At 42.7% G+C, this 12,472-nt stretch overlaps 1 protein-coding gene across 1 annotated transcript; it reads right to left on the reverse strand.

The window, feature by feature from the left end:
• Positions 1–1,407: 1,407 nt before the first annotated feature.
• SLITRK2 (SLIT and NTRK like family member 2) lies at positions 1,408–5,264 on the reverse strand. The gene is made up of 2 exons (XM_042825092.1): positions 5,211–5,264; positions 1,408–4,840 (listed from the first exon to the last, which is right to left on the reverse strand). Exon 2 carries the CDS (start codon positions 4,795–4,797, stop codon positions 2,224–2,226), a length of 2,574 nt encoding a protein of 857 aa, XP_042681026.1. The 5' UTR covers positions 4,798–4,840; positions 5,211–5,264; the 3' UTR covers positions 1,408–2,223.
• Positions 5,265–12,472: the final 7,208 nt, after the last annotated feature.

Genomic DNA, 12,472 nt, shown 5'->3' on the forward strand with positions numbered 1-12,472 from the left:
TAGTCAAAATGTTCTGAATTCATCTAATGTGATACCATTTCAACTTCTTGAAGTGAGACGATTTCGAAGACTGTTTCTTCCGTACTTCATTGTGGCACTTCAGTTTTAAACCTGACCTAATGGACAGCCATAGATGCTATGGGCTTGGAGCATAAAGAACTGACATGTTAGCATGGTAATGTACTCAGATGTCACATCAATCATTAGAAGACAGTTTGCTGAATGACTCAGATATCTGGCAATGCACACTGAAAGCCTCTCTAGTTCTTTATATACATAAAGTGACTTCCTTTTGGCAGTCTTCATTAGAACAACATTGATTGTAGTCATTTATAGCTCAAATGCTATCGCTGAAAATTTCTCAGGCTGTACATACTGTATTTCTAACTATAGTAAAGCTCTAAAAATCAGTCAGCAGAGGCCACTTCAATCTCTGCAGGATAATAAAGGATTATTATGTGCAGTAACCTATTTATGAGAAGGAAACAGTGTGCTTCTTTCAGACTCCATCAATTGCTTTAATAAGGAATTGAAAAGCATGGCCTACTTTATATGCAGATCACCATCCCAGTTGCATAAGGATTTACAATAGACAAAACTGGTTTTGTTGCAAATAAGGGCTGTTTGTTTAAATCACACAATACTGTTTGCATCTAAAAATTATTTAGAAGCTAATAAGGTGCAATAAATTTTGACTTGTTAATAAAAATGGGTTCAATATCCTCCAGGAAGGTAATGTAAATTGAAGGTGATAAGGCAAAGGTTGAAGTAAAACAGGCCTGAGTTAATGGGAAAGGAGAAGACATACTGCATTTGTGCACTGATGGCTCTAAGAAAATGAATGCCAAGTGAATGCAGTTAACTTAAAGCATTTTATAAAATTTAAGATAATGGATTTAAATGTTTCCTAGGAGATTAGAATTACTGCAGTATTACTTCTGCTTTAGAGACAGAAAATTTGACACAATTCAGACAACCGAAAGTTAGTATGATGCACATTGCTGAGCTCTGCTATCTTAATTTGGAGGAATGGAGAGACTTAGGCTCATATTTTAGTTTTGGTGTTGATTCATTTGCCTGTATGTTAACAAAATTAATGAGGCATGGGATGACCCCTGCTGGTGTCCCTGCCAAAAAAAAAAAAAAAAAAAAAAAAGAAAGAAAAAAAAAGAGAGCTGTATCTTGCAGCAGGACATTTTAGCTTCAGTCAAATTACAAATATCAACTGTCATATAATATATAAAAATAACCAATTCAATGCATAAATTTTGTGAGTAATGCCTTCTTAAATAAGAAAATAATCTTAAACCTCTGAACATTACTGTGTTAGAACTGCAGTGCAATGAATTAAGGACACTAATTGTTTGGTTAAACATCTTTTATCAGTGAGCTGTTACATTTAGCTGTCCATTGTTAAATCCTCAGCTGATTTCAGTGAGTTGCATTAAATAAACCCAGAGGGGAAAAATAAATATATATATTCTCAATAAATTACAGTTTAGTCTCTATGGCCCTAGAATTAGATTCATTTAAAGAAGTGTAGCTTTTCTATAAATCAAAGCTTCTGATTTAAAGCAGCTGACATATAAGTCCATTTTACAAGGTATTTATTTTTTAATTCAAAAATACAACACATTAAAATAGGTTCAATTTATCAAAGCTAAGAGCAAAAATTAAGTAATAACGTACTTCAAGTGCAAAGGCACTTTAACACAAGACAGTGACTCCCAGTGGCTAAACATGGTAATTGTACTGTATATTATTATTTACAAAAGAAAGTCAAGAGTCCAGGAAAAAGATCTTTGGAGATCTTCTACGTGCCACATTAAGCTTCTACCTCAAAATGAAAAACAAAACAAAACAAAACAACAACAACAAAACAAAACAGAAAAAAAAAAACAAAAAAACGAAAGACTCTCTTCCTCATTTCCTTCCAAATCAAAAAGAATTATGAAAGATCTATTACAGAAACATATATTTGCAATGACAGTTACTACAGAAAGGTCAAAAGGAGAGAGAGATAGAAATAACTTAAAGGAAATATTGCAAAAGCAACATAATGTCCCTGTTATGCAGTAAGGGTTTGATTTCTCTCTCTCACTTCCTTATTTATAAAGTGAAAATGTTTGGAATGCGAAAGATGACACCAGCACTGAGTTCAGAATCAATCAAATGTGATGTTGAGCTCATTTAACAATCTTTCTTTTTCTCCCAATGCCCCCCTCACAGCTGACTGATCGCAGTTTGTTTTTCCAGAACTTCGAGGTAGTCTGGTTCTGTTTGTAGCTTTCCTTGGAGTAAAGGATGCTCTGGTTTAGATTGTTCTGCAAAATATTTCCTGGGAGTTCCATACAAAACAGTTTTATTTATCCTGTCCTGGTTTTGGCGTCTTGATTCATATGAAGGGGCAAACTGCCTTTTGGGTAAGGTGCAAAAATTATAGTGAATTAATCCTCCAGTGGGGAGTTCCTTGACCCTTTCTGCAATATTTTGATACAGCAGCTCTGGTTCCTGTTGTGAGGACTGCTTTTCCAGTAATTCAGCTGCAGTGATTGTAAATGCAAGGCTGGTGGGATCTTCCTTCTTGTGGTCAAGACTGCTATAGCTAAACTCATGGAGATTTCTGTAATAGGCAACTGGATCCCCTTCCTTTTGCATGTAGATTGGGTTTTGGCACATCTGTCCAACAGGAGGGGTAATGTAGTTATAAACATGTCCTTCGGTTTTATCGTGGGTCTCAGTGTTGTAAGACCCGTACTGCAGCTGAAATGAACTGATATCTAAGTTGTTTGCACTGCTGGGCATGCTTTGCACCCCCTTCCTGCGCTTGAGAACAAAGACAAACAGACCAGCCCCAAAACAGACTGACAAAATAAACACAACCAACAAGCCTAAAATTAAGACAGAGAGTGGAACTTCCGTGTGTATTTCCGGATAGGAGCTGGGAGAGATACCAAGGAGATGGGGCATATCTGTGTTCTGATTCATGGGCAGGAGAGATGACTCTGACAAGTTGGGGTTCTCTGGGCAGATGGCTTCTTTGCTCAGGAATTTTAAATGCTCTCCGGAGTGTTTGGTCGGAGATTCGCATATGACTTCATTGATAACAACAGGGGGATTTGACTGGTGACTGTTCTGGTCAGTGACTTGCTCAATCCAGTTCCTCAGCCCCATAATGTCACATGTGCAGTCCCAGGGGTTCTCCTGGAGGTCGATCTGAATTAGAGCTGACAGCCGGTCTAAGACTCCTCTCACAGGCAAGTGTGAGAAATGGTTGTTTCTTAGGTTGAGTCTGGTGAGGGAAGTGCCACCGAAGACATTGTCAGGCAGGGATCTGAGCAGGTTGTTGTTGAGAAATAACAGATGAAGATTACTAAGAGCATCAAAGGTATGTGGCAGGATCTCCTTAATGACATTGTACTCTAGGTAGAGATATTGCAGGCTATGCAGCCCATCAAACATAGAAGGGTACAGAATCTCAAGGTAGTTGCCATTAAGGTAAAGTCTGCGTAAACTTGTGAGGTTTGTAAAGGCACCTTCTTGTATCGCTGCAATTCTGTTGTTTCCTAGATGTAACAAATCCAGAGAGCTGTATTCTGCTAGATCGGCTCTATAAATGACTTGCAGATAGTTACTGGTAAGGTAAAGCTTCTTTGGAGTGCTTGGCTTAGGGTGGAGTTCAGAGATATTATTAATCTTTTTCTCTTGACAGTTCACATTTAATCCATTGTCTGAGCTCTGCGAAGTACAGATGCAGCCATCTGGGCAGGTGATGGGCACAGGAGACTTTGTCTGGTAAACCATGATAGGTCCAAATATTTGTCTATCTTTTGACACAGTGACACGGGGTGTGGGGCGATTCCTGGCTTTGGGGGGGCGGCTGGCTTTTGGGGCTCTGGTGGGACTGATGGCAGAGTTGGCTGTGGGCAATAACTTCGAGACATGTGGGTCTGAGATGACAGGGTGCTTTTCCCTCTGGTTTGAATCACTGGAGCTTTTCCTAGGGCAGAGATCTTGCCTCGTGAGCTGAGTCACATCTTTCCCATGTAGCCTGAAAGGGGTTTCACAGACTATCTCACCCACAAACACGGTGATTGTGTCCAGCCAGGCCTTAAGTGGCAGCAAGTCGCAAGTGCAGTTCCAGGGGTTCTCTTCCAGTTGGATTTCCATGATGCCTCCAATGTGCTCCAGCACACCAGCAAAAGGCATCATCTTCAGCCGGTTCCCCCGCAGGTCCAGGTGGGTAAGGAGCACAAAGCGGAAGACATTGCTGGGCAGGGACAGCAGGAGGTTGTCATTGAGAATCAACACTTTGAGCTTGTTCAGCTTGTTAAAGGCCCCTGCCTCAATGGCACTGATGTAGTTGTAATCAGCTTGCAGGTACTCCAGGCTCTCCAACCCCAGGAATGTATCCTCCTTCAGCACTTCCAGCTTGTTGTTATTGAGGTGCAACCTCTTGAGGGTGCGGAGGCCACTGAAGGCCCCGGTGTGGATCTCCTGCATGTCGTTATTGCCTAAGTGGAGGGTTACAGCGTTGGAGTAGTTGACAAACTCATTGGGGAACAGGCGGGTCAGCGCGTTCCCATTGAGGAAAAGCTGGTAGATCTTGGATGGTGGTGGCAGGAGGAGGCTGATGGTTGTAAATCCTTTGTTTTCACAATTAATGTTTAGTACGTTCTCCTTCTCCTCGCAAGGGCAGCGGCTCTTGCTGCAAATGTCTTTGGCAGGTTTGCGACTTTCTATCTGCGAGATCCCAGCCACTGTTAACAAACTGAGCAACCAAACACCCTTCAGCATCTTTATGCGCCGTTGATCCCTGCTTTAGTACCTACAGTCAAACCTTTTGAGGAAGGTAAAGAGAAAGAAGAAATGCCCAATGAAAACGGCCAGGAGCAAAGCTGCAAGGGGAGGGCAAAGCAGGTTTTAAGGGGGCAGCAAGGCAACGATTAGCAAAACTCCTCCCTCATCCCACTTTTTGCCCGCGGAGACGTTCTGGGAAAGCCGGGATCCCAGCGCTGCCCGCAATTCCATTCCCTAGTCGTTATTTTAAACGGGGAAGGAGAGTGGGGGGGTGGGCGCATAGGTGGGAGGAGGAGAATAAGCCATCGACAGCACTCCCTGCCCCCATCCCGGCAGCTACAGGGTTTCCCCGGACCGATCCCTTCCGAGCCTCCCTACGCTCCGGAGTCGCTCCGTTCCCCAGCTCCTACCTGCTTTCGGCGTGCCCGAGCAGGCAGCAGGGGCAGGGGCCGCCGCTGAGCGCCGCCGCCGCGCCCCGGGAGCCAGGCACCCGGCGAGAAGAGGCATCGCCCGCCGCCCACCTCAGGAAGAGCCCGGCGGGGCGAGGCAGTGCCCGCGCAGTGCTGTCCCGGCCTCGGCGGGGCGGGAAGTTCTGCCGGGCAGCGGGCGAGGAGCGGCGGCTGCGCCGCTGCGAGAGCGCGGACAGCTCTACGCAGAGCGCGACGCGGCGCGGATCGTTTGCTGGCTGCCCCGCACGGAGCGGCGTTGACGTCACGTCGGGGGCGTGGGGGACACGTTTCTCCCAGCCCCCCCCCTTCCCGACGTCCCTCCCCCACCCCCCCGCATTCCCCCGGCCGCTCTCGCAGGCAGCTCCGCTTCCGGCTCGGTAGCTCGCCGCGGGAGCTCTCCGGCAATCTGAAGTGCTCGGAGCACGGCGGTGAGCGGAGGTACCTGCGGCCGGAGTTTTGGCCCCGCGTCTCTAAAGCTGTGCTTTTAGAATAGCATGTCAGCCAGCTTCCTCGGCACCTGCCAGCTGGCGAGCCGCACACACGCGCACACAGTCCGGCTCTCGGAGCAGGGGTGCTGCAAAACCTGGATCTGGCAGCAGTTCTCCCCTCGCCGCGCAGCTCCCTTCCCCGAGCGCTCCTCGCCGCGGGGACACTCGCTGTCAGCCATGGGGATTCAGCACCTTCCGCCGACTCGGCTGGCTCCGCTCTCTGGAAAGCTCGCCCGAGTGCTGAACAGCGAGACCACATCCAGCGTGACTATTCCCACTGCCTGGAGCCGTCTCGCTGCCAAATCGCGGTGTAATGGGATAGTATTTGGCTGCATTTTAAAAGAACAAGATACTGGATGTGGGTTATTGTGACTTTGCTTATGCACCGTGCTCAAGGCACAAATGCATGTTTGACAGGAGAGATTGCTCTCCCTCAAGAACATAAAATTTTGGGTTCATACTGGGAGAAAAAAAAGAAAGAAAATGCACGATAAATTTTTAAAGTGCTAATACAGCAGTTTGCATTATTAAAGGATTTTTTTATAGGGAGTTAGAAGAATTTAGTCTCTGGATTATACAGGTTTGCTGCCAAAGACTGCTGGACTTGGCAAGATTGGTGCTGTCATTTTGTATTAGTTTTTAACCATTAAGTATCAGAGCCCACACTTTAGAGGTATCAAAAATGCATTGCCTGTTCTTACCTGAAATTAGGAACAGCAGCATCACCCTGCAACAGCCAGCTCATTTGCCTTTGCAGAGCTGCTGAGCAGGGAAGTACTGAAGTTGGGATTTAAGATCGGAGCTGCTAAAGCTTCCCTACTTAAAATGTGGAGAGGTTGTAGAAAAAAACAGGAGTATCCTGCTCTGGAGTGTGCTGTTGAGGTGGTGATGCACCAAGCTTGACAAGACTGGGATTTTGAGATGCTGCTCCTTTCAAACCATGTTTGTCCAGCTGAGTTCAGGAGCAAAACTGGCTAAGATCAGGGAAGATCACTGTAGCAGATACAGAGTTTTATAGCACTAACACAGCAGCAGCCAGATTATTTTGCTGGAAGTTTTTTTGTTTGTTTTATGTTTAATTTCTCTTTCAGCATTAGAATACATTATCAAAAGATGAAGAAAAATTGCACCAGATTCAGAATATTCCTCATCTTACAGGAGGGGCACGAACCTAAGGGGAGAAGGAAGAACTGGACTCAGGTTGAATTTGTTTTATTGAAGGGAGTATGCTCAGATGTACCTTTTCCCACATGGACATGCAGCAGAGGCACACACATTTTGCTGTAACCTGCCTTCCCTGCATTGTCTCCAGACAGTCCTCCATAGCATGGCCAGCACTCCAGGGTTGCTGCAACACACAGTGGAAGCTGAAGGCAGAAACAAGTCCTCTGCATTTCCTTCTCAACTCGCATGTACGTGGCTGTGAGGTTTGGTGCTATGCAGCTTGGTGGGCAAGGGTCATGTCCTGAAAGTGGCTCATGGGTCCACATAAGCTTGCCTGTTTTTACTAGTACATGGGAAATGCATTTGTGTTAACTGCTGAAGCTGCCTGGGAAGGGAAAGTGTACAAATGGCATGCCTCAGTAGTAATTACCAGCATCCTGTGGGATGGAAGGGACAGAGTGTTAAGGGATTGAAACAGTAATAATACACAGAGATGATAATGATTCCATTACACTGCAAATGTATCCATATAATAACCGCTGTTATAGGAGGAGAAATGGGGATTTAAAGAAGGAAAATAGCTACAGCTTTTTATTTAGGAATAAATCATAATTTCTCAGCATGCCCAAAGTATTTTATAACCCATTCAATTAAAAACACAGTAAAAAAGAGCAGCTTTCTTCCCCAACTGTCTTATTTGGTACGTTGGATGCAGCAATGTTTTCAGGCTGCGGCTGCCTGGGAGCCTCCAGCAGCGGGAGACTTTGGGAAACACAGTCCTGCACCTGGTGTGAATGTATTGGGAAGGTTTCGTTTTTTTCCCAATTACTTTGCTGTATTCCCTCATCCTCCTTTTGGGGCAGAGGTATGAAGAAATCTTTACAGATTCATAGGTTTTAAGGCTTAAAGGAACCACTGTGTCTCATGATCTTGCATTAACACTCCAAAAGCTAAGTTGGAATTAATTCCTGCTTAAACTAGATCATAATATAGGAATTATAGGAAACAAACAAAACAAAACAAATTAAGAACCCTGAAAAACCACTAAGCATGGCCAGGGCTATTTTAGCCATTTCCTATGATGAAAACCTGGTACATATTTGGTAAATTATTCCATGAGCTTTTGTCTCCCACTGCTAAAGAATGCTGTCTTCTCTGCCTCTCTGTATTTCTGGCTGCCTTCAATTTGACATTTTTATCCTTGCTAGCATCCCTGCGTACTTGATGAAGAACCCTTGATTATCCTGTACCGGCTTCCCAGGGGGCCACTCACAAACTGCTCAGGTAAAGGTGTAAACAAAATACTTGATACCTGCCTGAACCAGCTTCAGAAGGACCGTGTAGGTCTTGTGCTGTTATATACACCAGCACAATTTTGACTCCTGCATGGTGCTAGAGCCACCACTTCATCTGTCTGCTGGCTGGAAAAACAATGCCAGACCATGGCATGGAAGCATAAGCACCTAAAATTTGGCTCTCTTACTGCCTGCCTCATACTATTCTTCTTCTGTGAGAGTGAATATCAAGGAGCAGAATAAGCCTGGAAATGTGATGCTTTTTTTCTTTCTCCACATTTTATCTGCAGATGGATGTTAAAGCGCTTCTCACATATCTCTATCAGTTTGTCAGTCCATCTTTTTGTAAATGAAGAGGGAAAAATCATATGCATCCACCAAAAGTCTTATGGAATAAAGTTTCTTCGTTACTATTCAGCAGGAATTCTCACTTTCTGAGGGGCTATTTCCCTGTATGTCTTTGTGAGCCTGTTTGTAGCTGGAGACATTCTCCGTGGCTATGTGCAATTTTGGAATCTTTTCTATACTATAAATGGGGTATTTTTGTGCCTCACTTAAAAGCACTGAGGAAATAGTTTCCAGAGTGAGAAGCATAGATATTTGTTACTTGTAATCCAAGCTTTTAGCTCATCCAGTAACACTAGAAAGCATGCTATGGAAGAGAGAGCAAAAGAACAGTCTAGTTTCACTACCTTCCTTTGGGTAAGGGAATGGCAACAGAAGGAGGGTGAGTATGAAGGCCAAGGATCAAGGAGATAGCAACCTTTGCCCTCAGCAGCCTGGCAGCCATCCCTGCTCACCAGTGCTGCTCAGCAACAACAAGCTGGTGCAGTGCATTTCCGAGACTGGCAGAGGAGAGGAATGCTTTTGGCAAAACCTCCATGGAAGGAGTGCAAAGGTTACCGTTCAGTTCATGGGCAGAAAGGCACTGCAGTGATGGGGGCTTGTTTATACGTGGTGTCTGCTGAGTTGCACTTTGCTGACAGTCAGTAACGGTCTTTGTTGTTACCTGTAATGATGTTCCTTCACTTCTGGATACATTTTTAGCCCAATTTCCCTCAGCCATTGAAGCATTTGGAGAGCCACGGGTTACTTCAGCATATTGTTTACTGACACTTCATGTCTTCAACAGCACAAATAATTTAATGACATGTGACTTGAAATCAACATGCCTAGCAATTCTTCCTTCCTTTGCTGTTCCTGCAAGAACTCAAATCCTAGCTAAAGATACACATTACTGAGACCCATTATATAATTTCAGGGCATTTATTATTTATTTATTTACTTACTTTGCAAAGCAGTTTCACCATGATCTGTTTCTGTGTGTCTGGGGTAATCCATTTTGTGTCAGCACAACAGGAACTTACACTGGCTGTGAAAAACACAGCAGCAAAACTATCAGTTTTCCAATGTTTTGTGTTATTAATGTGGAATACCAACTTTCTTAAAAATCAGATTCATATTTAGAGAGCTATAATGTCAGTTTCAGCAGGAAATATGATGTTTAATGTGTTTGTCATAAAGCACCCCAGATAGCCTGTACACCTGAAATACTGACAGACCCACGTTCCTCTATATTTAAGACCGCGTTTTATTTTAGCTTATCCAACTATTTTTTTCATTCTTGCATAGAAAAATAAGTATCACCTTCCCTTGTACATGCATCTTTTAGCATGGGTCCCTGCAAAGAACTGTGAGACAGCTGATATTTACGACTGCATTCATTGCTATTCAGCAAAGTAGTATGTCTGAGCCAAAGCCCTTTGGTGTCAGTGGAAGGACTCCTACTGACTTCAGTGGGCTTTGAATCAGATCCTTGAGCAAATGTTTAACTTAAAATGGTGCACTTACATCTTATTTAGTTGAGTAGGCTAAATATTTTTAGAAGTGCTTTGCGTCATCATGTCAATGTGTTCTTTTTCTCTGAGTGGGACAGTGAGATGAATTTCCCTGAAGATGGATATTCTTTGCTGACATTGCTGAGAATCAGAAGTGGAAAAAAGTATCATCTGAGATCTCTATATGTAACATTCCCTGCATGTTTCTAACTGGAAATATCCCATCATGCAAACACAAGTGAACACAAATGTTTTTAGTCATTTTATGTATTATGTGTTATTGAAATTGTCAGGTCTTTTTGCTTTATTGAATGCATGTGCTTTAGTAATGGTGCTCACTTTGCATAATTCAGTATATGTATGAGTATTCTGAATATCCAGTCTTGCAAGTCTGATGGGTTGGTGTGAGAGGTTTCTTCCCTTAGTAGTAAAGGAAACATAATGAAATGTCTCCATATAATGATTTTTACGGCAGTACAGTTAAATCCAAATCCTACTAGTGCTAATGACATATTTAACAACATGGGAGGAGTGGGAGCAATAGGTGAAATTCAGACCTGGGCAGAAGGCCAGCCTAGAGTGCATCATCATACAAGCCCCCAGTTAAGACCTCAAAACAGGACTTAAGTGGGACTCCAGTGCTCTAAACCTTGTGCTGGCTTTCTGTAAGGTAGGAGGAAGAGTTCTTCCAGATTAATTATTCATGATAAATAATTCATTCTACTGATTTACCCTATTTTTCTTGTTTCCTTGAATTTATTTAATTGAAATTACTCATGTAATTTCTATGAATAATCATGGCCTGAGGATTTTTTCTGAACAGTTCACAGTAGACATTTCATATTCCACATTCAGAATGAGAGCCATGTCATTGAGTTGTAATTATGCACAGAGGTCATATATTTCTGCGCTTGCTCTTTGGTGAGCAGAAAAACCTGATTATTTTTTGGACACTCATGTGCTCCCAAAAGTTCTTTCCGTTAAGTTAATTCCATGCAATGTCTGCAGGCAGTTGCCAACTGAACAAAGATTGTTTGATCACTCATTGGCTTTTGTACTGATCATCTGGTTTCTAATAGACATGTAGTTATCCTTATATGCAGTATGTGCATATCTGTCTGGCTGTCAGTCAAAGTTCCATCCCTCCTCAAATAATTGAAAGCAGATTTGATGAAAGAAAGTTGGCATTAAAGATTTTTGTTTCCTGCTTCTTCTATAGAAATAACTGACTCAGAATTGCCCCAGCTAGAAGAACTGGCTTCATTCATTGTTTTTTATGAGAAAAATTCCTCGTCAGAATTTGGCTCAAAATTGAAAAGTTTTGTCTTGAATGCTCAGCTTCCTGTCAGTAGCAGGTAGGGAAACCTGTTGTTAAGCATTTGTCTTCTTGTTTGCAGGCTTCTTCAATATTCAGTGGTAACTATTGGGATAGCTCTCAGATAGAAAAAAATGTTTTCAGATCAGACATTCACTTTTATCTGCAGGACTTTTTCAAGGTCTCTTTCATTCATATGATCGGTGTGAGTACTTCACTGTGTAAGTTACATGGGTGTGAATGAGGTTGTAGGACTGACGTGGTGGCTTCTGGTGTCGTAAGTGAAACTAGCTTATGGCTCATGAGGATAAGGCTTGCTCAGTAGAGTGCAGGCCAAGAAGCTGCCTTGAGTTGAAAGAAAAGAAGAAATTATGCTGAAAAGACAAGTCATTTATAAAAAAACAAACAAACAAACAAAAAGCAAAAAAAAAAAAAGGGGGGGGGGGGGGGGAAGTTAATGTATCTACCTCTGAAATTGAGAGTGTAGTATGTGAGAAAAATAACAAAAAACAGGGAAGCTGATGTAGATTTTAGGAAGAGATGGCTTCTGTTCGTGTTATAAAAAAGGTAACACTAAGAAAATGTGGACTTCTTTATTCACAAATAAAGGCTATTTTCTGCTATATTCAAAAATATTATCTTCTTTGATGTAGTCTTTCCCATATCACTTTAAGCAGAAACTTTGCTCTTTCTAAGCAGCAGCCATTTATTTGAAAACTACCCCATAGTATATATATAAATCCATATACACGTTTGTGTGTGTGTGTGTGGACACCAGTAAGTTACAACTAACAACTCTGAAGTATGATGTATGACTCAAAGTCATGAACAAAAATTGACCAAACAATTAGAACTTATCAGAATGGTGGTTGCATTCATATTTCCGGGAGGATCTCTTGAAATAAAGAATTCCATGCTGCAGGGAGGCCTTAAAATTAATATAGCATACAAAGTAGCTTTCAGAGTTGTTATTGCTCAAAACATCATACAATAGTACATCAAATCCTGACCTAGACATCAGTATTTAACCTATCTCCCTACGTCTTCATGGTGGCAAGATTTCAGCTGTGACTTCTGTTCTGGGGAGTTTATATCCTCACACATCTGAGCTTTCTAACTTGAA

Source organism: Centrocercus urophasianus, unplaced genomic scaffold (genome assembly GCF_019232065.1).
Source record: "Centrocercus urophasianus isolate 14NV4802_14NV808 unplaced genomic scaffold, USGS_Curo_1.0 seq_24, whole genome shotgun sequence".
Lineage (NCBI taxonomy): Eukaryota > Metazoa > Chordata > Aves > Galliformes > Phasianidae > Centrocercus > Centrocercus urophasianus.

What these genes read in the sequence shown, in the direction of transcription:
- SLITRK2 (XM_042825092.1), bottom strand. Translation starts at nt 4,797, where the DNA reads ATGCTGAAGGGTGTTTGGTTGCTCAGTTTGTTAACAGTGGCTGGGATC.